The sequence below is a fragment of the Pristiophorus japonicus genome, chromosome 14 (genome assembly GCF_044704955.1).
Source record: "Pristiophorus japonicus isolate sPriJap1 chromosome 14, sPriJap1.hap1, whole genome shotgun sequence".
Lineage (NCBI taxonomy): Eukaryota > Metazoa > Chordata > Chondrichthyes > Pristiophoridae > Pristiophorus > Pristiophorus japonicus.
Window position 1 is genome coordinate 110,717,873 of NC_091990.1, and position 26,430 is coordinate 110,744,302.

General features: G+C 49.0%; 1 protein-coding gene across 1 annotated transcript in view; it reads right to left on the bottom strand.

The window, feature by feature from the left end:
* Nucleotides 1–1,057: 1,057 nt before the first annotated feature.
* Nucleotides 1,058–26,430, bottom strand: part of olfml1 (olfactomedin-like 1) — a 51,662-nt gene continuing 26,289 nt past the window's right edge. The window contains exon 3 of the mRNA XM_070898599.1: nt 1,058–3,760. Within this exon, the coding sequence (XP_070754700.1) occupies nt 2,946–3,760 (815 nt within the window). The 3' untranslated portion in view covers nt 1,058–2,945. The remainder of the gene's footprint in view (nt 3,761–26,430) is intronic.

Sequence of the window (26,430 nt, forward strand, 5' to 3'; positions counted from 1 at the left end):
GTCCGGAATCAATGTTGAGGACTCCCAGGCCACTCCTCTTGATTGTATACCACTGTGCCACCACCTCTGGTGGATCTGTCCTGCTGGTGGGACAGGACATATCCAGGGATGGTGATGGAGGAGTCTGGGACATTGGTGGAAAGGTATGTTTCTGCACGCATGACTATGTCAGGCTGTTGCTTGACTGGTCTTTGGGACAGCTCTCCCAATGTTGGCACAAGTCCCCAGATGTTGGTGAGGAGGACGTTGCAGGGTCGACTGGGCTGTGTGTGCCGTTGTCATGTTCGAAGTTAGTGCCGAGGTCGATACCGGGTGGTCCTTCCGGTTTTATTCTTATTATTGTTTTTTATAGCGATTGTGTACAACTGAGTGTCTCGCTGGGCCATTTCAGAGGGCAGTTAAGAGCAAACCACATTGCTGTGGGTCTGGGGTCACATATAGGCCCAGACCAGCTAAGGATGGCAGATTTCCTTCCCTAAAGGATATTAGTGAACCAGATGGGTTTTTACGACAATCCAGTAGTTTTATGGTCACCATTGCTGCTTCACAGATGTCCTTCAGAGAAAGGAATCAGCCGCTTCCCCGACCTAGTCAGGCCTACACATTACTCCAATCCCAAACCACATGGTTCACTCCTCATGTCCTAGGGGCAACTAGGGATGGGCAATAAATGGCCGGTGCTGCTCATATCCCAATAGCAAATTAACGAAAGGCACTACAGCATTGACATTTGACCCTTGTGTGGTTTATTTGACACTTTTAGTTAATTCTAGTGACGAAGTAGAGTTGTGTTTAAAACTGTGCAATGGAATGAACACGGTTAAGTGTGGTGAGGGGGAGAATTAGAGGGAAAATTACAGCACCTTTCACATAGTTAAAGGTTACAAGGTGTTTTACAGAGAGCGTGCTCCGCCATTCAATAAGAGCACGGCAGATCGTCAACCTGAACTCCACTTTCCCGCCTGATCCCCATATCCTTTGATTCCCTTAGAGTCCAAAAATCTAACGATCTCAGCCTTGAATGTACTCAACGACTGAATATCCACAGCCCTCTCGGCTAGAGAATTTCAAAGTTTCCAAAGTCCTAAATGGCCGACCTCTTATTCTGAGATTGCGCCCCCTAGTTCTGGACTCTCCAGCCAGGGAACTAACCTCTCAGCATCTACCCTGTCAATCCTAGCTCAAAATCTTATATATTTCAATAAGATTACCTCTCATTTTTCTAAAGTCCAGAGAGTAGAGGTCCATGCTACTCAAAACCAGTGGAGCTTTTACAATGATGAGCGGAGAGGATTAAGTAATTAAATTAGTCGAGGTGTGAAAAGCTTATTGAATTGCCTGAAATAGCCGGCGCGTGCAATGCATTTAGAGCGACGCCTTTGTCATTGACTCCTTCGATGATGGGAAATGACGATAGTTGATTGGCCGGTATAAACGGGGGCGGTACAAGTGGTGGAGACGTCATCGTTGTAAATGGGAAACAACGTCGCAAGATTTGAAAGTGGGAGAGTGCAGAACAAAAAAAAACCTCTAAACTAACAGAAATAAAAAATAATCCCCTCCACCCCCAGAAAATGGAAACAAAAGCAGCGAGAGGGAGGAAAAGTCGGGTTGACCTTTTGGGGGGAGGGGGAGGGGCGTCGACTCTCTGTCAGAACTGGGAACTGGGAGGTGACTGAACAAAATGAGGGAGGAGGCGGTGGGGTGGGCAGAGGGAAGAACAATAGAGACAAGTCAAGATCCCATTCTCTTAGTCCCCTCTCACTGCTCCCTTGGCATGACCTCGTACCTCACCCAGTCCTCATCTCCTCTTTCCAGCTTTTCAGCGCAAAAAAAACAAAACCCACTTGCTGGCCATTTGACCCGCTAACTGCCTCTTGATAACGCACACAACAGAGCCACTCAACAGCCGGAATTAAAATGGAAGGGTCCGCGGGGAGCACTTCCCTGAGTCCCCTGGTGGGAGGTTCTCTGGAGTAACCATTTATGTCGCTTCACCGGAGGGGGAGGGAGGCGTTAGGAGTTAGGGCAGGAGATCAGGACAATCTCCTGTGGAAATGTAAGGCCAGAGTGAGTGGTAATACACAGCAGATCTGTCATCTGGAAACAGAAAGGACAGTCTTATCTCCACCTGAGCAGGGTCCTGATCCCACCTGTCATCACCTCCCTTTTCTCTTTACAGATGTGGTTGTACCTGCTGGGTATTATCAACTTTTGCAGTTTTGTTCTTTGTCATTTTTTAACATTCAGAACTAATTAACAACATTCTCGAGATAAGGACATTGCTGGCAATGCCAGCATTTATTGCCCATCCCTAATTGCCCTTGAGCAGGTGGTGGTGAGCCACCTTCTTGAACCGCTGCAGTCCATGTGGTGAAGGTGCTCCCACAGTGCTGTCAGGGAGGGAATTCCAGGATTTTGACTCAGTAACGATGAAGGAACGGCCGATATATTTCCAAGTCAGGATGATGTGTAACTTGGAGAGGAACTTGGAGGTGGTGGTGTTCCCAAGCACCTGCTGCCCTTGTCCTTCTGAGTGGTAGAGGTCGCGGGTTTGGGAGATGCTGCCAAAGAAGCCTTGATGAGTTACTGCAGTGCCTCTTGTAGATGGTACGCACTGCAGCCAGGGTGCGCCGGTGGTGGAGGGAGTAAATGCTTAGTCTAGTGGTCGAAGTGCCGATCAAGCGGGCTGCTTTGTCCTGGATGGTGTCGAGCTTCTTGAGTGTTGTTGGAGCTGCCCTCATCCAGGCAAGTGGAGAGTATTCCATCACACTCCTGACTTGTCGGTGGTGGAGAGGCTTTGCATGAATTAAAAAGCCAGTGAAAGTTGTTCAATTTGGGGGTGGGGTTATATAAAATCGGTTGAGTCACAAGACGAGAATCAATGGTCAGCAATTTCGGCCACTTTGTATAAGCGCGTGTAACGATGATAAAAAGATGGGATGCTATTGGAAAGCGTGTGGGTTTTCAAGTTTCTGTTTGGTGAGGAGTTTGTAGATTGTCTGATAGCCGTCATCCCAGGCATACAGCTGGTGTTCCCGAGGGTTGTAGTGGATCATGGAGTGCCGGCCGTAACGCTTGGGGAAATAGAGGACCGGCAGGTCGGCGCTGGTCACCACGTCGGTCACGTCGAAGAGGCACTGGACGTGGGAGCGGCCGCCGTACTGGGTGTTGTACACCACGTAGAGGGTGCCGCAGACCATGAAGGCCGCCTCTGCCCCCTTGCTGGAGCAGGAGGTGTCCCAGGAGTGCTCCACTGCCAGGCTGGTGTGGTCGATCTTCGTGACCACGATGGTGCCGCCGCCCTCCGCGTCGCCGCCCTCGGGCTCGGCGTGGATGGCCCAGAGGCCCTGCTCGTCCACCGCCAGGTCGATGAAGGTGTAGGGCGAGAGTTGGTAGGCTGGGGCACGGCCTGCCCCTTGCAGCAGCATGCGGTCGGTGACCGAGCGGTTGCGCATGTCGTACTTGACGATCTGGTTGAGGGTGCCGTTGCGGTGGAAGTACATGGAGCCGTGGTAGGCCACGTGACCCGTCCCCTGCCAGGTGAACGGGAGGGCCACCCTTTTGGCCACCTGCCTGCCAGCGCTCTCCGTGAAAGCCTTCATACCGCCGAACTCAGTCAGAAAGTTGCTGCTGGTCCCGCTCAAGAAATAAATCTTTTGGAAGTCTCGGGCGGGGTCCTTTATCCAAGATCCCCGTGCCTCTCCCGCTTTCTTAACGATCTTCAGCGACTTGATGCCAGCAAGCATAATTTCGCAATCTGCAGGTGGTGGGGGGGGGGGTGGGGGGGGAGGGTTGGTTGGGCGGGGGAGGGGGTGAGGGGGGGGGGAGGGTTGGTTGGGCGGGGGAGGGGGTGAGGGGGGGAGGGTTGGTTGGGCGGGGGAGGGGGTGATGGGGGGGCGGGTTGGTTGGGCGGGGGAGGGGGGAGGGTTGGTTGGGCGGGGGAGGGGGTGAGGGGGGGGAGGGTTGGTTGGGCGGGGGAGGGGGTGAGGGGGGGGGAGGGTTGGTTGGGCGGGGGAGGGGGTGAGGGGGGGGGAGGGTTGGTTGGGCGGGGGAGGGGGTGAGGGGGGGGAGGGTTGGTTGGGCGGGGGAGGGGGTGAGGAGAGGGGGAGGGTTGGTTGGGCGGGGGAGGGGGTGGGGGGGGGGAGGGTGGAGGGGAAGACAAAAAAAGAAAATAGAGATAACTCTTTAAAAAAACAAGATTAAAAGTCTGAAGAGCCGTTATTTATTTTGCGGAGATCACTGACGCAAACTATTTTTTTGATAAGACAACATAGGAACAGAAGGATTCCAGCATCTGCAGTATTTTGCTTTTGTATTAGTGTTTCATTCGCTGCCACTAATCTGATCATTTCGAACATTCGCCAGTTCTGAGAAAGGATCATTGGCCTGAAACGTTTACTCTGTTTCTCTCTCTACAGATGCTGCCTGACCCACTGAGAGTTCCAGCATTTTCTGTTTTTATTTCAGATTCCAGCATCCGCGGTATTTTGGTTTTGTGTAGGAACAGGAGGAGGCCATTCAGCCCCTCGAGCCCATTCCGCCATTAAATGAGATCATGACTGATCTGCGACCTAACTCCATATACCTGCCTTTGCCCCATATCCCTTAATACCTTTAGTTAACAAAAAACTATCAATCTCAGATTTAAAATTAACAATTGATCCAGTTACTGTTTATGGAAGAGAGTTCCAAAGTTCTACCACCCATTTGTGTGTAGAAGTGTTTCCTAATTTCACTCCTGAAAGGCCTAGCTCTAATTTTTAGACTATGCCCCCTCATCCTAAAATCCCCAACCAGAAGAAGCCTCGGTGAGTTGCTGCCGTGCATCTTGTAGATGGTGCACACTGCAGCCACAGTGCACTGGTGATGCAGAGAGTGAATGTTTAAGATGGTGGATGGGGTGCCAATCTAGCGGACTACTTTGTCCTGGATGGTGTCGAGCTTACTGAGTGTTGTTGGAGCTGCAACTCATTCAGGAAAGTGGAGAGTATGCCATCACACTCCTGACTCATTGGGAGCAGCAGTGAGCATGGACCTGATCGGAGACCGGGGGGAATAAAGAGCAAAGCAGAGGAGAGAAAGAGAGAGGCCAGACTCACCGGGAGCAGCAGTGAGAGAAAAAAAAAATCCAGGAGTGACATCACAGGCTAGCTGGTAACTGATTGGTTGGTAAAGGTCACACTTTTTTTTTGCTCTTCAAGTTAGGGGCCGGGGTTAAATAGCTGGTCAGGGATTAAGCAGAACCTTTGTAATATGTTATTATATTAATAATTTGATTTCGATACATCTTAGTCTTAAGTTTCTGTAAAGTTAGTTGATAGTCAAATAAATAAGGGCTTGGTCCCATGGCATGCACATCCTGTGGTCCGTGGGAACTCCAGGATGCTTCCTGTGTCTTGGACAACCATATATGCAGGTGTTGTCAGCTGGAGGAGCTCGAGCTCCAAGTTTTGGAGTTTGAGCAGCAGCTGGCATCACTGCGGTACATCTGCGAGGCGAGAACTACGTAGATAGCACGTTTCGGGAGATGGTCACCCCGCAGCTAAGGAATGCGCAGGCAGAGAGGGAATGGGCGACTGTCAGACAGAAGAGGAGGACCAGGCAGGTAGTGCAGGAGTCCCCTGAGTGCTTACTGCTCTCTAACCAGTATTCTGTTCTGAGTACCTCTGGGAAGTACAGCCGGAGCCAAGTCCATGGCATCACGTGTGGCTTAGCTGTACAGGGAGGAAGGATGAAGATCAGGAAAGCAATAGTGGTAGGAGATTCAATAGTTAGGGGAGCAGATAGGCTTTTCTGTGACTGCAGATGGGACTCCAGGATGGTATGTTGCCTATCGGGTGCCAGGGTCAAGGATGTCTCTGAACGGCTGCAGAACATTCTGAGGGGGGAGGGTGTCTATCCAGAGATCATGGTCCATATTGGTACCAACGACATAGGTAGAAAGAGGGATGAGGTTCTGCAGGTAGATTTTTGGGAGCTAGGAAAGAGATTAAAATGCAGGACCTCAAGGGTAGTAATCTCCAGATTATTCCTGATGCCACGTGCAAGTGAGTGTAGAAATAGGAAGATAGAGCAGATGAATGTGTGGTTGGAGAGATGGTACAGGAGGGAGGAATTCAGATTCCTGGGCAGTGGGGCCAGTTCTGGGGGAGGTGGGAGCTGTACAGACCGAACAGGTTGTACCTCAACAGGACCGGAACCAATATCCTCATGGGAGGGGATTGCTAGTGCTGTTGGAGAGGGTTTAAACTAAGTTGGCGGGGAGATGGGCACCAGGATGTAGCATTAAAAAGGAGAAACAAAGAGCACAAAGGATTGGGAGAGACGGAGAGCAGTAAAACAAGAAATAGCAAGATATTAGATGGGGTCAGATAAAGAGAGAACACAGGATGGGTCTAAGATGGGTTTGCAGTGTATGTATGTGAACGTACGAAGTGTAGTAAACAAGATAAGTGAGCTTTAGACACAAATAGCCATATGGGAATACGATGCTGTGGCAATAATGGAGACCTGGCTCAAAAAACGGCAGGATTGCGTATTGAATATTCCTGGTTATAAACAGGGAAGATAGGGAAGGAAAGATAGGAGGTGGTGTGGCAGTATTGGTTAAAGAGAATGTTGCAGTGCTGGTGAGTGCGGATGTCCTGGAGGGGTCAAGGACAGAATCTATATGGCTAGAGTTAAGAAATAATAGAGATGCCATTACACTACTGGTGTATTCTATAGCCAACTAGTGGGAAAGATATGGAAGAGCAACTCTGCAGAGAAATTACAGAGAGGTGCAAGAACTACAGAGTAGTGATAATGGGGACTTCAACTATTCAAATAGACTGGGATAGTAATAGTGTAAAGGGCAGAGCGGGGGACGAGTTTCTGAAGTGTGTTCAGGAGAACTTTCTTGATCAGTACATTTCCGGCCCAACGAGGAAGGAGGCATTGCTGGATTTGGTTCTGGGGAATGAGATGGGTCAAGTGGAGCAAGTGTCAGTAGGGGAACATTTAGGGAACAGTGATCATAGTATCATAAGGTTTAGATTAGCTATGGAAAAGGACAGGGAGCAATTTAGAGTAAAAATACTTAACTGGAGGAAAGCCAATTTCAGTGGGTTGAGAATGGATCTGGCCCGGGTAAATTGGAATCAAAGATTGGCAAGCAAACTGTAATGGAACAATGGGCTGCCTTTAAAGAGGAAATAGTTCGGGTACAGTTGAGGTACATTCCCACGAAGGAGAAAGGTAGGGCAACTAAAGCCAGAGCTCTTTGGATGACAAAAGAGATAGAGAGTAAGAAGAAGCAGAAAAAGGGGCATATGACAGATGCCAGGCTGAGGATACATCTGAGAATCAGGCTAAATATAGAAAGTTCAGAGGAAAAGTCAAAAAGAAAATGAGAGGGCAAAGAGAGGATATGAGAATTGAATGGCAGCCAACATAAAAGGTAATCCAAGATAGGCATATAAATAGTAAATGGGTAGTAAGAGGAGAGATGGGGCTGATTAGGGACCAAAAAGGAGACCTAAGGAGGCAAAGGGCATGGCTGAGGTACTAAATGAGTACTTTGCATCTGTCTTCACCAAGGAAGAGGATGCTGCCATAGACATAGTGAAGGAGGAGGTAGTGGAGACACGATGGGATAAAAATTGATAAAGAGGAGGTACTAGAAAGGCTGGCTGAACTTAAACTAAATAAGTCAACAGAACCGGATGGGATGCATCCTAGGATGCTGAAGGAAGTGAAAGAAGAAATTGCGGAGGTACTGATCATAATCTTCCAATCCTCCTTAGAAACGGAGGTGGTTCCACAGGACTGGAGAATTGCAAATTTGATACGCTTGTTCAAAAATGGGTGTAAAGATAAACCAGCAACTATAGGCCGGTCAGTTTAACCTTGGCAGTGGGGAAGCTTTTAGAAACAATAATCAGAAGCAAAATTAACAGTCACTTGGACAAGTGTGGATTGATTAAGGAAAGCCAGCACGGATTTGTTAAAGACAAATTGTGTTTCACTAACTTGATCAAGTTTTTTGATGAGGTAACAGAAAGGGTTGATGAGGGTAATGTGGTTGATGCGGTGTACATGGACTTCCAAAAGATGTTTGATAAAGTGCTACATTATAGACTTGCCAGCAAAGTTGAAGCCCATAGGATAAAAGGGACAGTGGCAGCATGGATACAAAATTGGCTAAGTGACAGGAAACAGAGAGTTGTGGTGAACGTTTTTTTTTCGGAATGGAGGAAGGTATACAGTGGTGTTCCTCAGGGGGCGGTACTGGGACCACTGCTTTTCTTGATATATATTAATGAGTTGGACTTGGGTGTACAGGGCACAATTTCAAAATTTGCAGATGACACAAAACTTCGAAGTATAGTGAACAATGAGGAGGAGAGTGATAGACTTCAAGAGAACATAGACAGGCTGGTGGAATGGACAGACAAGTGGCAGGTGAAATATAACACAGAAAAGTGTGAAGTGATACATTGTGGTAGAAAGAATGGGGAGAGGAAATGTCAACTCAAGGGTACAATCCTAAAGGGGGTGCGTGAACAGAGAGACCTGGGGGTATATGTGCGCAAATCATTGAAGGTGGCCGGGCAGATTGAGAAAGCGGTTAAAAAAGCATACGGGATCCTGGGCTTCATAAATAGAGGCAGAGAGTACAAAAGCGTGGAAATTATGATGAACCTTTATAAAACACTGGTTCAGCCTCATTTCTGGGCACTGCACTTTAGGAAGGATGAGAAGGCTTTAGAGAGGTTGCAGAAAATATTTACGAGAATGATTCCAGGGATGAGCGACTTCAGTTACATGGATAGACTGGAGAAGCTAGGGTTGTTCTCCTTAGAACATTGAAGATTGAGAGGAGATTTGATAGAGGTGTTCAAAATCATGAGGGGTCCAGACAGAGTAGATGGAGAGAAGCTGTTCCCATTGGCAGAAGGGTCGATAACCAGAGGACACAGATTTAAGGTGATAGGCAAAAGAACCGAAGGCAACATAAGAAAAAACTTTATACGCAGCAAGTGGTTAGGATCTGGAATGCACTGTCTGAAAGGGTAGTGGACGCAGACTAAATCACTGCTTTCAAAAGGAAAATGGATAAGTACCTGAAAGAATTTGCAGCGTTACAGGGAAAGGGCGGGGGAGTGGGGCTAGCTGAGGTGCCCTTGCAGAGAGCTGGCACGGGTTCGATGAACTGAATGACTTTCTTACATTCTGGAACCATATGAAAGGCTTTGGGGAGTCAGGAGGTGAGATGCTCACCACAGAATACCCAGCCTCTGACCTGCTCTTGTTGCCATAGTATTTATGTGGCTCATCCAGTTAAGTTTCTGGTTAATGGTAACCCCTTGGCGGTTGATGGTGGGGGATTCGGCGATGGTAATGCTGTTGAATGTTGGCATGTTGCTTTTTGGAGATAGTCATTGCCTGGCACTTGTGTGGTGTGAATGTTACTTACCACATATCAGCCCAAGCCTGAATGTCGTCCTGGTCTTGCTGCATGTGGGCATGGACTGCTTTATTATCTGAGGAGGTACGAATGGCACCGAACACTGCAGACATCAGCGAACATCCAATTTCTGACCTTATGATGGAGGGAAGGTCATTGATGAAGTAGCTGAAGGTTGGGCCTAGGACACTGCCCTGAGGAACTCCTGCAGTGATGTCCTGGGGCTGAGATGATTGACCTCCAACCACCACAACCATCTTCCTTTGTGCTAGGTATGACTCCAATCAGTGGCGAGTTTTCCCCCTGATTCCCTGTGACTTCAGTTTTACGAAGGCTCCTTGATGTCACACTCATTCAAATGCTGCCCCGGTGTCAAGGGCAGTCACTTTCACCTCACCTCTGGAATTCAGCTCTTTTGTCCATGTTTGGGTCAAGGCTATAATGAGGTCTGGAGCCAAGTGATCCTGGCAGAACCCAAATGGTGAGCAGCTTATTGGTGAGTAAATGCCACTCGCTAGTACTGTCGATGACACCTTCCATCACTTTGCTGATGATTGAGAGTAGACTGATGGGGCGTTAATTGGCCGGATTGGATTTGTCCTGCTTTTTGTGGACAGGATATACCTGGGCAGTTTTCCACATTGTTGGATAGATGCCAGTATTGTAGCTGTACTGGAGCAGCTTGGCTGGAGATGCGGCTAGTTCTGGAGCACAAGTCTTCAGCACGACAGCCGGGATATTGTCAGGGCCCATAGCCTTTGCTGTAGCCAGTGCGCTCAGCCATTTCTATATATCACGTGGAGTGAATCGAATTAGCTGAAGCCAGCGGAAAACTCTCCACTGGCTGGAGTCATACCTAGCTCAAAGGAAGATGGTTGTGGTGGTTGGAGGTCAATCATCTCAGCCTCAGGACATCACTGCAGGCTTGCTAAGCCATTTCAGAGGGCAGTTAAGTGTCAAGCACATTAGAGTCACATGTAGGCCAGACCAGGTATCGATCTCAGTCTTGAATGTACTCATGAACTCAGCATCCACATCCCTCTGGGGTAGAGAATTCCAAAGATTCAAAACCTTCTGAGTGCAGAAATGACTCCTCATCTCGGTCCTAAATGACCGACCCCTTACTCTGAGTCTGTGACCCCTGGTTCGAGACATAGAAACTTAGAAACATAGAAAATAGGTGCAGGAGTAGACCGTTCGGCCTTCGAGCCTGCACCACCATTCGATAAGATCATGGCTGATCATTCCCTCAGTACCCCTTTCCTGCTTTCTCTCCATACCCCTTGATCCCTTTAGCCGTAAGGGCCATATCTAACTCCCTCTTTAATATATCCAATGAACTGGCATCAACAACTCTCTGCGGCAGGGAATGCCACAGGTTAACAACTCTCTGAGTGAAGACATTTCTCCTCATCCAGGTCCTAAATGACTTACCCCTTATCCTAAGACTGTGTCCCCTGGTTCTGGACTTCCCCAACATCGGGAACAATCTTCCTGCATCTAACCTGTCCAGTCCCATCAGAATCTTATATGTTTCTATGAGATCCCCTCTCATCCTTCTAAACTCCAGTGTATCAAGGCCCAGTTGATCCAGTCTCTCCTCATATGTCAGCCCAGCCATCCCGGGAATCTGTCTGGTGAACCTTCGCTGCACTCCCTCAATAGCAAGAACGTCCTTCCTCAGATTAGGAGACCAAAACTGAACACAATACTCCAGGTGAGGCCTCACCAAGGCCCTGTACAATTGCAGTAAGACCTCCCTGCTCCTATACTCAAATCCCCTAGCTATGAAGGCCAACATACTATTTGCCTTCTTCACCACCTGCTGTACCTGCATGCCAACTTTCAATGACTGATTAACCATGACACCCAGGTCTCGTTGCACCTCCCCTTTTCCTCATCTGCCGTTATTCAGATAATATTCTGCCCTCGTGTTTCTGCCCCCAAAGAGGATAACCACACATTTATCCACATTATATTGTATCTGCCATGCATTTGCCCATTCACCTAACTTGTCCAAGACACCCTGGAGCCTCCTAGCGTCCTCCTCACAGCTCACATCACCAGCAATTTAGTGTCATCTGCAAACTTTGAGATACTGCACTCAATTCTTCATCTAAATCATTAATGTATATAATAAAGAGCTGGGGTCCCAGCACTGAGCCCTGCAGCACTCCACTAGTCACTGCCTGCCATTCTGAAAAGGACCTATTTATCCCAACTCTCTGCTTCCTGTCTGCCAACCAGTTCTCTATCCACATCAGTACATTACCCCCAATACCACGTGCTCTCTCTCCCTTTTTAAAAAGTGGTATTACATTAGCCACCCTACAGTCCATAGGAACTGATCCAGATTCGATAGACTGTTGGAAAATGATCACCAACACATCCACTATTTCTAGGGCCACTTCCTTAAGTACTCTAGGATGCAGACTATCAGGCCCCGGGGATTTATCGGCCTTCACTCCCATCAATCTCCCTAACACAATTTCCCGCCTAATAAGGATATCCTTCAGTTCCTCCTTCTCACTAGTTCTTCCGGAAGGTTATTTGTGTCTTCCTTCCTGAAGACAGAACCAAAGTATTTGTTCAACTGGTCTGCCACTTCTTTGTTCCCCATTATAAATTCACCTGACTCCGAATGCAAGGGACCTACGTTTGTCTTACTAATCTTTTTCTCTTCACATATCTGTAGAAGCTTTTGCAGTCAGTTTTTATGTTCCCGGCAAGCTTCCTCTCGTACTCTATTTTCCCCCTCTTAATTAAGCCCTTTGTCCTACTCTGCTGAATTCTAAATTTCTCCTAGTCCTCATGTTTGCTGCTTTTTCTGGCCAATTTATATGCCTCTTCCTTGGATTTAACACTATCCTTAATTTCCCCTGTTAGCCATGGTTGAGCCGCCTTCGCCATTTTATTTTTACTCCAGACAGGGATGTACAATTGCTGAAGTTCATCCATGTGATCTTTAAATGTTTGCCATTGCCTATCCACCGTCAACCCTTTAAGTATAATTTGCCAGTCTATTCTAGCCAATTCACGCCACAAACCATCAAAGTTACCTTTCCTTAAGTTCAGGACCCTAATTTCTGAATTAACTGTGTCACTCTCCATCTTAATAAAGAATTCTACTATATTATGATCACTCTTCCCCAAGGGGCCTCGCACAAAAAGATTGATAATTTGTCCTTTCTCATTACACATCACCCAATCTAGGATGGCCAGCTCCCTGGTTGGTTTCTCGACATATTGTTCTAGAAAACCATCCCTAATACACTCCAAGAAATCCTCCTCCACCTCAATGCTACCAGTTTGGTTAGCCCAATCCATATGTAGCTTAAAGTCACCCATGATGACTGCTGTAATTTATTGCACGCATCCCTTATTTCTTGTTTGATGCTGTCCCCAACCTCACTACTACTGTTTGGTGGTCTGTACACAACTCCCACTAGCGTTTTCTGCCCCTTGGTATTCCGCAGTTCCAACCATACCGATTCCACATCATCCAAGCTAATGTCCATCCTTACTATTGCATTAATTTCCTCTTTAACCAGCAACGCCACCCCGCCTCCTTTTCCTTTCTGTCTATCCTTCCTAAATGTTGAATACCCCTGGATGTTGAGTTCCCAGCCTTGGTCATTCCAGCCAGGGGGAAACATCCTCCTAGCATCTATCCTCTCAAGTCCTTTCAGAATGTTATATGTTTCAATAAGGTCACCTCTCATTCTTCTGAACGCCAAAGAGTATAGGTCCAATCTACACAATTTCTCATCATAGGACAACCCCCTGATCGCAGGAATCAGTCTAGTGAACCTTCATTGCACCATTCATATACTTCCAAGGCAAGTATATCCTCCCTGAGGTAAGGAGACCAATGGCTGGATTTTTGGCTTTTAAGATTTTGGGGCCTTAATGACAGCGGGCGGTCCTGATACCGCCTGGAAAAGATTTGCGCCTCAGTCAGCAAAATTGGGCAGCTGGGCCCTGAGTGAAGGGCAGAGTGATAAGGGAGGCGCTGCACACCTCTCTTAGGGTGCTCGGCCGGCTGATCATGGGAAAATCCCGAGCGAAACAGCCGGGCCAGGAGCGCTCTGAGAGAGGCCTGGGGAGAGAAAAAACCTGAAAGAAAACCACCAAGAGCATTCCCAATACATAGCCCACGCCACCACAAAGTAAATCATAAAAAAAAAGAAAAACGAATCACGTTTACCTGAGGTCCACATTACTTACCTCACTGCAGCCATTACAGCTCGGACTGCCCGCTTTCACAGGGGGTCCCAGCACGGTGCTCTACGCAGTGCTGAGGATTAGGCAAGAGGCAAAAATCGAGCCAGTGTCACAACCAGGGGTGGTGCCTCTTCCGGGCAGTAATGCTCTGTGCCCCCAGTGAAACCTGTCCCGAAAACCCCGCCAGCGCACCGGAAGCTGGCCGCCCGCCCAGAGGAGCTCACCGCTGCCATTGCCGCTCCTCCGGGGCGAAAACAGAGGTGGAAACAAGCAGAAAATCCAGCCTCAAAACTGTACATAGTTTAGGATGGCTAGTAATGACTGAGTAATGACTATTGTGAATACATCTGCCTGTCACTGAGAGTGATAACATTGAGCATGTTGCCCCTTGTGAACAGCAGGAGCACTCTTTTTGCATTAAAGTTAAAAAACAAAACACTTTTCTTTTTAAGTTTACTGACAAAATTGACACAAATAAAATGTCCGTCTTTCGCCAATTTTGTAACTTAAGCGGGAAAAAAGAAAGACTTGTACTGATATAGAAAATAGGAAAAGAGTAGGGTGAGGTGGTGACTCGATAGAGGTCTTTAGGATTATAAAAAAGTTTTGATAGGGTAGACGTAGACAACAACAACTTGTATTTATGTAGCGATTTTAGTGTAATAAACGTCCCAATGCACTTCACAAGAGTGTTATCAAAACATTTTCTGACACCGAGACATGTAAGGAAATGTTGGTGAAGGGACCAACTTCTTGGTCGAAGAGGGCGGTTTTAAGGAGAGTCTTAAAGGAGGAAAGAGAGGTAGAGAGGCAGAATGATTTAGGAAGGGAATTCCAAAGCTTAGGGCCCAGGCAGCTCAAGGCATGGCCACCAATGGAAGAACGATTAAAATCGGGGATGTTCAAATGTCCAGAATAGGCAGAGCACAGAGGTCTTGGGAGATTATAGGGGAGGAGATAGGGAGAGGACGAGGCCATGGAGGAATTTGAAAGCAAGGATGAGAATTTTAAAATCGAGGTTTTGCTTAACTGGGAGCCAATGTAGGTTAGCGAACACAGGGGAGATGGGTGAGCGGGAGTTAGCACACGGGCAGCAGAGTTTTGGATAACCTCAAGTTTATGGAGGGAAGATCTAGGATGCCAGCCAGGATTGCATTGGAAGAGTCAAGTCTAGAGGCGATAAAGGCGAGGATGAAGGTTTCAGCAGCAAATAAGTTGAGGTAAGGGCGGAGATGGATAAAATTATAAAGGTGCAAATGGTCAGTTTTGGTGATAGAATGGATATGAAGTCGGAAGCTCAATTTGTGATCAAATATGACATCATCATCATCATAGGCAGTTCCTCGAAGTCGAGGAAGACTTGCTTCCACTCTAAAAGGTGACTGTACAGTCCAATAAGGAAATTACAGTCTGTTACAGGTGGGACAGACAGTGGTTGAAGGAAAGGGTGGGTGGGACTGGTTTGCCGCACACTCCTTCCGCTGCCTGCGCTTGTTTTTTGAATGCTCTTGGTGATGAGACTCGAGGTGCTCTTCCTCCACTTTGGGCGGTCTTGGGCCAGGGATTCCCTGGTGCCGGTGGGGATGTTGCACTTTATCAAGGAGGCTTTGAGGGTGTCCTTGAAACAGTTCCTGTGCCCAACTGTGGATTGCCTGCTGTGTAGGAGTTCCGAGTAGAGTGCTTGCTTTGGGAGTCTCGTGTCGGGCATGTGGACAATGTGGCCCGCCCAACGGAGCTGGTCAAGTGTGGTCAGTGCTTCGATGCTGGGGATGTTGGCCTGATCGAGATCACTGACGTTGGTGCATCTATCCTCCCAGGGGATTTGCAAGAGACATCGTTGGTGGTATTTCTCCAGCGATCTGAGGTGTCTACTGTATATGGTCCACACCTCTGAGCCATACAGGAGGGCGCAAGGTAGTGAACAGACTTGGTCAATCTTAGATAGTTGCTGGGGGGAGAGATTGAATCAGTGGAAAGGGAATGGAGTTTGCGACGTGAACCGAAGACAGTGGCTTCAGTCTTCCTGATATTGAATTGAAGGAAATTGCTACTCATTGCGTGCTGGATGTCAGACAAGCAGTCTGACAATATAGAGACAGTGGAGGGTTCGAGAGAGATAGAGCAGAGGTAGAGCTGGGTATTATCAGAGTACATGCGAAAATTCATGTTGTGTTGCCGGATGATGTCACTGAGGGGCAGCGTGTAGATGAGAAGTAGGAGGGGCCAAGGATAGATCTTTATAGACAGGTGTTTCCACTTAGAATCATAGAATCATAGAACGGTTACAGTACAGAAGGAGGCCATTTGGCCCATCGAGCCCATGCTGGCTCTCTGCAAGAGCACTTCAGTTAGTCCCACTCCCCCTGGCCTTCCCCGTAGCTCTGCAGCTTGTTTTCCTTCAGGTACTTATCCAACTCCCTTTTGAAATCCACGATTGAATCTGCCTCCACCACCCTTTCAGACAGAGCATTCCAGATCCTAACCACTTGCTGTGTAAAAAAGTTTTTCCTCATGTCGCTTTTTGGTTCTTCTGCCAATCACCTTAAACCTGTGTCCTCTTGCTTATATAAAGAGGCCTAAATTTCTGACAGGCAAATCTAGAGGCCATCAATATAAGATCGAATGAGGAATTCAGGAGAAACCTCTTGACCCAGGGAGTGCTGAGAATGTGGAACTTGCCACCAATGTCCCCCATAAGCTGCATTGCCTCCTGAGTGGCCCGCCTCCCCGAATGCACGGCCCATTCAACATTCTGCACATGCGCGGAAGCGACACTGTGAGCGGCCTGTGTGGGACCTTGTTTAGAGGGAACATTGCTCGCTGCCACAGGGTGTGGTTGAGGTGAATAACACAGACACATTTGAGGGGAAGCTAGATAAATACATGAGGGAGAAAGGAATAGGAAGTTGATAGGGTGAGATGAAGTCGGGCGTGAGGAGGCTTGTGTGGAGCATAACCACCGGCACGGACCTTTTGGGCCGAATGGCCTGTGGTAGCGAGTTCCACATTCTCACCACTCTCTGGGCAAAATCCTATGTAATTGTGTGTAATGTTTAAGTGCGAGGGTATAATTACAGCATGGCAATTTACATATAATGAATTTGAGCAGAGACACAAGATATTTTGATATATTATAGTTGGTTTTGGTGTCTACAGTTTCACATCTCTGATTTTCCGCAAGAGTGAGCTTCTGATTTTGGGTGGTGGCGTAAAAAAATGACAGACTTGCATTTATATAGCATCTTTCACTACCTCAGGGCATCACAAAGCGCTTTACAGCAAATGAAGTACTATTTAGATATAGTCACTGTTGTAATGTTGGAAATGTGCATAGCAAGTTCCCACAAACAGCAATTTGATAATGACCTGATAATCTCTTTTAGTGATGTTGATTGAGGGATAAATATTGGCCAGAGAACTCCAATGCTCCCCCTAAGCTGTGCGGCAATGCAGGCATGCAGCCCAACACTCATCGCGGGGTCCCGCACATCCCCCTCATCCATCGAAGTGTCCCACACAGCCCAAAACCCATCGCAGAGTTTCATACAACCAACACCTATCGCAGGATCTCACACAGCCCCCTCGTTCATCGCGGGGTCTCGCACAGTCCCCTTACCCATCGCAGTGTCTCACACAGCCCAACACCCATCGCGGGGCCCCACACAGCCCGCTCACACATCGCAGGGTCCCACACAGTCTAACACCCATCACAGGGTCCCACACAGCCCCCTCACCCATCGCGGGGACACAGCCCCCTCACCCATCGCAGGGTCCCACACAGCCCAACACCCATCACAGGGTGCCGCACAGCCCAACACCCATCACGGGTCCCGCACAGCCCCCTCATCCATCGCAGGGTCCCACACAGCCCAACACCCATCACAGGGTCGCGCAAAGCCCAACACCCATCGCGGGTCCCACACAGCCCCCTCACCCATCGCGGGGTCCCACACAGCCCAACACCCATCGCGGGGCCCCACACAGCCTGCTCACACATCGCAGGGTTCCGCACAGCCCAACACCCATCACAGGGGCCCGCACAGCCCCCTCACCCATCGCGGGTCCCACACAGCCCAACACCCATCACAGGGTCCCGCAAAGCACAACACCCATCGCGGGTCCCACACAGCCCCCTCACCCATCGCGGGGTCCCACACAGCCCAACACCCATCACAGGGTCCCGCAAAGCCCAACACCCATCGCGGGTCCCACACAGCCCCCTCACCCATCGCGGGTCCCACACAGCCCCCTCACCTATCGCGGGGTCCCACACAGCCCAACACCCATCGTGGGGTCCCACACAGCCCAACACCCATCGCGGGTCCCACACAGCCCAACACCCATCGCGGGTCCCACACAGCCCGCTCACACATCGCAGGGTCCCGCACAGTTCAACACCCATCACAGGGTCCCGCACAGCCCCCTCACCCATCGCAGGGTCCCGCACAGCCCAACACCCATCGCAGGGTCCTGCACAGCCCCCTCACCCATCGCGGGGTCTTGCACAGCCAATACCCATCACAGGGTCCCACACAGCCCAATACCCATCGCAGGGTCCCACACAGCCCCCTCACCCATCGCAGGGTCCCGCACAGCCCAACACCCATCGCAGGATCCCGCACAGCCCCCTCACCCATCGTAGGGTCCCACACAGCCCAACACCCATCACAGGGTCCCACACAGCCCAACACCCATCGCAGGGTCCCACACAGCCCAACACCCATCGCGGGGCCCCACACAGCCCAACACCCATCGTAGGGTCCCACACAGCCCAACACCCATCACAGGGTCCCACACAGCCCGCTCACCCATCACAGGATCCCACACAGCCCAACACCCATCACAGGGTCCCACACAGCCCGCTCACCCATCGCTGAGTCCCACACAGCCCAACATCCATCGCAGGGTCTCACACAGCCCCCTCACCCATCGCAGGGTCCCGCACAGCCCAACACTCATCGTAGGGTCCCATACAGCCCAACACCCATCACAGGGTCCCACACAGCCCAACACCCATCGCAGGGTCCCACACAGCCCAACACCCATCGCGGGGCCCCACACAGCCCAACACCCATCACTGGGTCCCACACAGCCCAACACCCATCGCAGGGTCCCACACAGCCCCCTCACCCAGTGCTGTTGCAGCAAATTCAAAGAGCCCATGCAGGGAGGTAAGGTTGGTTAACTTGCTTTGAAATCGCGTCTGTCAGTTCTTTTACATCCACCTGAGAGGGAAGACAAAGCCTCAGGTTAAAGTTTGAAAGATGGCACCTCAGTACTGCACTGGGAGTGTCAGCCTAGATTTATGTGCTCAAGTCCCTGGAGTGGGACTTTAACCCACAACCTTTTGATTCCGAGACAAGAGTGTGCCACAGCTGAATGCAAAAGGATTCATCTCTATCAAAATTGCTGAAATATATAGGCCGTGACTTTATTTTAAATAGGTTAAGATATCTACTGAAACAAGGGAGAGAGAGATCTCAGACTAACGCATTAACCGTACCTATGCCAGTATTCCACAACATACCTGTACAGTAAGGCGGCCTCATGCCTGTTTCAGGCAGGTGGGCTGCTTTCCTGTTCACAGGCCCGCACGTATTGAACAACAACAACAACATCTTGCATTATATAACATCTTTAACATAGTGAAACATTCCAAAGTGCTTCACGGGAGCGATTATCAAACAAAACTAGACACCGAGCCGCATAAGGAGATATTAGGACAGGTGACCAAAAGCTTGGTCAAAGAGGTAGGGTTTAAGTAGAGTCTTAAAGGAGGAGAAGTCTGTTGCGGTGGATTGGGCGGAGGAAATCAAGTTTGATCCAACGGCCATGAAGGTGGAACAGCAATGCACTGTGGAGTGTATAGGGCATGGCAGAGCACGAAAGACATCATGGCCATCCACTGCAGCCAACGAAGTCCTCAGTTGTACCAAATCTTGGGCCACTGAAACCCAGCTTCTGCGGAGGCGAGAGTGGGACCGCCCCTGTGCACCAGCCTTCCCACTTTAAAAGCATCTGCACAGGTTTGTGCTAACCATCATCCAACATACCGAGTCCTGCGGCGATGGGGGCGGGACGAAGCTACAGGTGGAGGTGATCACTGGGAGTCGTAGCCTCAAACCTGCACGTAGGCGGCCTGTGGGCAAGTGGTCGCTTGTCTCTGTATCCAGGGCAGCAGAGGAACCCGGCTGCACCCCAGGCGACTGAGCAGCCCTCTTTAGGACAGCACTGCTCACCCTTTATAAGGGAGGGGCCTAGAAAAGGTGGCCCAAACATTGCCTGTCCTTTCATTAACTGGCCAGTTTACTGCGGCTGTCAGTTCACCCCATTCTGTGGTCGAAAATACAGCAACAGTCGAAAACTTCATAACACAAAAAAACTTTTTCTCGGACAATGGAACGTTCGCACACTCTTAGACAGAGCTGACACTACAAGATCGGAAAGAAGGACTGCCCTTATTGCAAGAGAGCTGCAGTATTATAACATCGATATAGCGGCTCTGAACGAGACAAGACTTGCAGAGGAGGGCTGCGTGAGTGAACTAGGTGGCGGCTACACCTTCTATTGGAAAGGCAAGGCAGAGAATGAGAATAGGATCCACGGAATTAGCATAGCAGTGAGGACTTCTCTTATGCAACAATTTCCGAATCTGCCTGAAGGGATTAACGAAAGACTTATGAAACTGCGTTTCCCTCTGAATGCCAAGCGTCACATCACCATTATAAGTGCTTATGCACCCACCCTTCCAAGCCCCGATGAGATGAAAGAGAGGTTCTATGAAGATCTAGACAGACTGGTCAGGTCCACACCTGCTGGGGACAAGTTGATCATCCTGGGTGATTTCAACGCATGAGTTGGAAAAGACAGCAAGCACTGGAAGGGAGTCATTGGACAGCACGGCACAGGAAAATTAAACAGTAATGGCCTCCTCCTCTTGAGTATGTGCGCGGAGAACGACTTGACTATTACAAACACTCTATTCAGGCAGGCTGACAAGTACAAAACAACTTGGATGCACCCCAGATCGAAGCAATGGCACATGATAGACCATGTCATTGTAAGAAGGCGAGACATCAAGGATGTAAAAATCACAAGAGCCATGCGGGGAGCAGAATGCTGGACAGATCACCGTCTAGTCAGATCCACTCTCCAACTGTACATTGCTCCACTTCAACGTAAGCGTCCAAACCGAGCAGAAGTGCCTTTAACACAACTAGGCTGAAACATCAGTGCTACCGTGAGCAGCTCCAGGATGACCTCGATAACAGGCTGATGTCTCACAAACCGCTCACCAGCAACACCACACAGAAGTGGACAAAGCTCAAACAGATGGTGACAGACTCAGCAAAGACAACTCTTGGACTTAAAAAGAAGTTACACCAAGACTGGTTCGATGAAAACAACGTTGAGATCTGCAAGACGCTGGATGAAAAGAAAAAAGCATACCTACAATAGCAAAATGACCCTTCCTCAATTTCCAAGAGGGACCGCTACAGACACATGCAGAGAAAAGCACAAAGAGACCTTCGTCAGATGCAAGATAAATGGTGGCAGACGAAAGCAGAGGAAGTGGAACATTATGCTGAAACTCACAATACAAAGATGTTCTTCAGCGCCATCAAGTTAGTCTATGGAACATCAAAACTCAGCACTACTCCACTCCTTTCAGCAGATGGCAGCACTTTGATCAAAGACAGAACTGGCATAAATGAAAGGTGGAGAGAACACTTCAGTAATCTTCTTAATCGACCTTCAACAGTGAACGAAGAAGCACTTGACTCCATACCCCAGCAATCTATCAAAGAAGATCTTGATCTTCCTCCCTGCATGGACGAAGTAAAGAAAGCCATCAACCAGATGAGTACTAGAAAGGCTCCAGGAAAGGATGGAATCCCTGCTGAAATCTACAAGGCAGTAGGCCCAGCAACTCTCGAAGCCTTTCATGACATAATAACTAGCATCTGGGAAGATGAAGACATGCCACAGGACTTCCGTGACGCTATGATAGTTTCCCTCTACAAGAACAAGGGCAACAAAGTAGACTGTGGCAACTACAGGGGAATATCGCTTCTGTCCATTGCTGGGAAGATCATCGCCTGCATAGTATTGAACCGACTCCTAGCTAGTGTCTCAGAAGTAAATCTTCCAGAAACACAATGTGGCTTTCGACCTGGTCGGAGCACAGCGGGCATGATCTTTGCACTCAGACAAGTGCAGGAAAAGTGCATTGAGCAGAACATGGACCTGTACGCTGTATTTATTGACCTCACCAAGGCCTTTGATACTATCAACAGAGCAGCGCTGTGGTCAATCTTGACAAAACTTGGGTGCCCAAGGAAGTTTGTCCACATCATCGAGCTGTTTCATGACAACATGACAGGTGAAGTGCTCTCAGACGGCACAACCACGGCCACATTTGCCATCTCAAATGGAGTGAAACAAGGTTGTGTACTCGCTCCAGTTCTGTTCAACCTATTCTTTACCTGCGTCTTGAACTATGCCATAAAAGACTTGGAGTTTGGGGTCTACCTGAAATATCGATTAGATGGTTCGCTGTTCAACCTCCGCCGCCTTGCTGCAAGGACCAAAGTACGGAAACGACTCATCCTAGAGGCACTCTGTACTGACGACTGCGCCCTTCTGGCACACAAGGAGAGTGACCTACAATTCATACTCAGCAAATTTGCTGAGGCAACAGAATTGTTTGGCCTAACCATCAGCCTTAGTAAAATCGAGGTTCTCTATCAGCCTTCCCCTGGCACCACAGCACTTGCTCCCAGTCTTCATCGGCAGTATACAACTAAAGTCAGTGGACAGCTTCAAGTACCTTGGCAGCACCATATCAAGTGATGGGTTCTTGGACAAGGAGATTGATGCAAGGATCTGTAAAGCCAGCCAGGCACTTGGTCGCTTGCGCACTAAGGTGTTGAGTCACCACCACATCCGACTGTCAGCTAAATTGTCGGTGTATAGAGTAGTCGTTCTCTCATCTCTCCTTTATGGATGTGAGACCTGGACACCCTACAGGCGTCACATCAAAAAGTTGGAAGCTTTCCATATGCGCAGTCTCAGATCTATACTCCACATACGCTGGCAAGACCAGGTGTCAAACTTTGAGGTTCTGGAGAGAGCACAATCAACTAGCATTGAGGTAATGATCATGCGAGCCCAGTTCCGGTGGGCTGGACATGTCATCCTCATGGATGAGTCAAGGATCCCTCGTCAGCTTCTTCACGAAGACACCAGGGGCGCCCCCGCAAGCGCTACAAAGATTGCATCAAGGCTAACCTCCAGTACTGTGGCATCCGACCAAAGGACCTCGAGAATACAGCAGCTAATAAAATCCAGTGGCGAACCCTCATGAGGACTGCCTGCCAGACCTTCGAAGAAAGCCGATGTCAACGCCTGCGGGACACTAGAGATAGACAACATCAGGTGGCAGTACTGTCAGCATCAGGCACATCAAACTTCCCTTGTCCAACGTGCAAGAGACTATGTGCATCTAGAATTGGCCTATAAGCCACTTGAAGACACATGCCATTGATGATTAGCACATCAACGTCTTTGTTGGATACGACAGACTACCAAGAAAGGAGGAGAGAGAGAGGTGGAGAAGCACTGCTGCTGCCGCCATGTTTTCTTTTGTCGGCTGACTGCCAGGTCGGGCCGACAATTATGCCCCCGGTTCAACCGGGCCGCCAACAGGTAGTCTGGCACCCCCTCTTGGGTGCCAGGCCACTGGCCCAGCCGAAACCTTCCCTGGTGGCTCTGTGGACCGAAGTTTAAACATTGCGCAGGTTCTCCCCTTTAAGTGGTGACGAGGTGCCGTGATGACATCATCAGCGCTACGCTAATAACTGACAGCGGCGGTCACTCCACCCCGCCCCCAACATTCGCCCCCATTATGACTGACTTTCGGTCCACCTGAAAACAAAAAGCCAAAGAGCAGAATTTCGTTCAAGAGGGCCCCGCATCCACCGCGGCAGTGAAAACAGTGGAAACGGGATGCGTGCCCCCTGTTTCCAGTGGTGGGCAATTTTAGCCCCACTATTTCCAATGGCTGAAGGGTTGAGAACCAGAGGGCACAGATTTAAGGTGTTTGGCAAAAGAACCAGTGCGGACATGAGGAAAACCTTTTTTACGCAATGAGTGGTTAGGATTTGGAATGCACTGCCTGATAGGGTGGTGGATACAGATTCGATGGTAGATTTCAAAAGGGAATTGGAACAGCAGGCACCTCAAAACAATGGAGAAGTACCACCAAGCTGCCTCCGCAAGATCCTGCAAATCCATTGGCAGGATAGGCGCACCAATGTCAGTGTTCTCGCTCAGGTCAGCATTCTCAGCAAAGAAGCTGTACATGCTGTTTGTAGCCACTAGATGGTGTCATTGTTGGAGGCCACTGAGCAGCACGCACATGGTGCTGTTCTGGTATAAAAGGTCAACCATTTTGAGAGTCAGGCACTTTTGGGCCGTAAAAAAGCAGAGCCAAGGTTGTACCTTGTTCAGTTAAATAGTACTCAGTTTGTACCTTTATTACATACATAACAGAAGCACTGACCACACTCGATCAGCTCTGCTGGACGGGCCACATCGTCCACATGCCTGACACGAGACACCCAAAACAAGCGCTCTACTCGGAGCTTCGACATTGCAAACGAGCCCGAGGTGGGCAGAGGAATCGCTTCAAGGACATCCTCAAAGCCTCCTTGAAAAAGTGCAACATCCCCAACGAAACCTGAGAATCCCTGACCCAAGACCGCCCAAAATGTAGGAAAAGCATCCAGGAAGGCGCCGAACATCTCGAGTCTCTTCGCCGAGGGCAAGTTGAGGCCAAGCGTCGACAGCGGAAGGAGCGCACAGCAACACAGGCCCCCCCCACCCACCCGTTCCTTCAACCATTGTTTGCCACATCTATGACAAAGACTGTGGCATTGGACCCTTCAGTCACCTGAGAACTCATTTTTAGTGTGGAAGCAAGTCATCCTCGACTCCGAGGGAATGCCTAAGAAGAAGTGGGTACAGATTTAATGGTAGATTTCCAAAGGAAATTGGATAAATACCTGAAGGAGAAGAACTTGCAGCGAAAGTGGGAAAGAGCAGGGCAGAGTGGGAATAACTGGAATGCTCTTCGAAAGAGCCTCCTTCTGTGCTGTACTATTTTATGATTCCATGATTCTGCGCAAGTGAACAATATAAGTACCACATGCATTTTTACACTGATTATTAAACCCAGCTAACACCTCATGTAGTAAAAAATAACTAATGGCTTGCAAGTGCTGTGCTGAAGTAAAAATAATTTCCCTACACATTTCTCATTTTCTGCAGAGCCATCTGGTCTGACTACATCTCTTTGAAGGTTCTAGACAGACCACTGAGTTATAAAAGATAGGCTGACAAAAACATTCAGAAATTTCATTGGGACCCAGTGAACTTAAAGCCAGAAGGTCATGGTTTAAAGAGATCTGATAAATCTAGTGCAGTAGTGAGGGAGCGCTGCACTGTCGGAGGGGTAGTACTGAGAGAGCACTGCACTGTGGATGGGCAGTATTGAGGAAATGTTGCACTGTTGGAGGGGCAGTACTGAGGGAGCGCCGCACTGTGGAGGGGCAGTACTGAGGGAGCGCTGCACTGTCGGAGGGGCAGTACTGAGGGAGCGCTGCACTGTGGAGGTGCAGTACTGAGGAAATGTTGCACTGTCGGAGGGGCAGTACTGAGGGAGCGCCGCACTGTGGAGGGGCAGTACTGAGGGAGCGCTGCACTGTCGGAGGGACAGTACTGAGGAAACCTCCGCAGCACTGTCGCTGGGGCAGTACTGAGGTAGTGCTGCACTGTTGGGGAGACATTACAGAAGGAGCGCTGCACTGCCAGAGGGGCAGTTCTGAGGGAGCACTGCACTGTGGAGGGGCAGTACTGGGGGAGTGCTGCACTGTCGGAGGGGCAGTATTGAGGGAATGCTGCACTATCGGGGCAGTACTGAGGTAGTGCTGCACTACCGGAGGTGCCTTGTTTTGGATGAGACATTAAACCGAGGACCCGCCTGCCCTCTCAGGTAGACATAAGAACATATAAACATAAAAAATAGGAGCAGGTGTAGGCTATTTGACCTCTCGAGCCTGGTCCGCCTTTCAATAAAATCATGGTTGATCTGATCATGGACTCAGCTCCACTTCCCTGCCCACTCCCCATAACACTTTATTCCCTTATCGCTCAAAAATCTGTCTATCTCCACCTTAAATATATTCAATGACCCAGCCTCCACAGCTCTCTGGGGCAGAGAATGCCACAGATTTACAATCCTCTGCGAGAAGAAATTCCTCCTCATCTCAGTTTTAAATGGGCGGCCCCTTATTCTAAGATTATGCCCTCTAGTTCTAATCTCCCCTATCCATGGAAACGTCCTCTCTGCCCCCTCATAATCTTATAAGTTTCGATAAGATCACCTCTCATTCTTCTTAACTCCAATGAGTCTAGGCCCAAACTACTCAACCTATCTTCATAAGTCAACCCCTTCATCTCCGGAATTAACCTCGTAAACCTTCTCTGAACTGCCTCCAAAGCAAATATATTCTTTCTTAAATATGGAAACCAAAACTGTATGCAATATTCTAGGTGTGGCCTCACCAATACTCTGTATAACTGTAGCAAGATTTCCCTGCTTTTATACTCCATCCCCTTTGCAATAAAGCCCAAGATTCCATTGGCTTTCCTAATCACTTGCTGTACCTGCATACTATCCTTTTGTGTTTCAT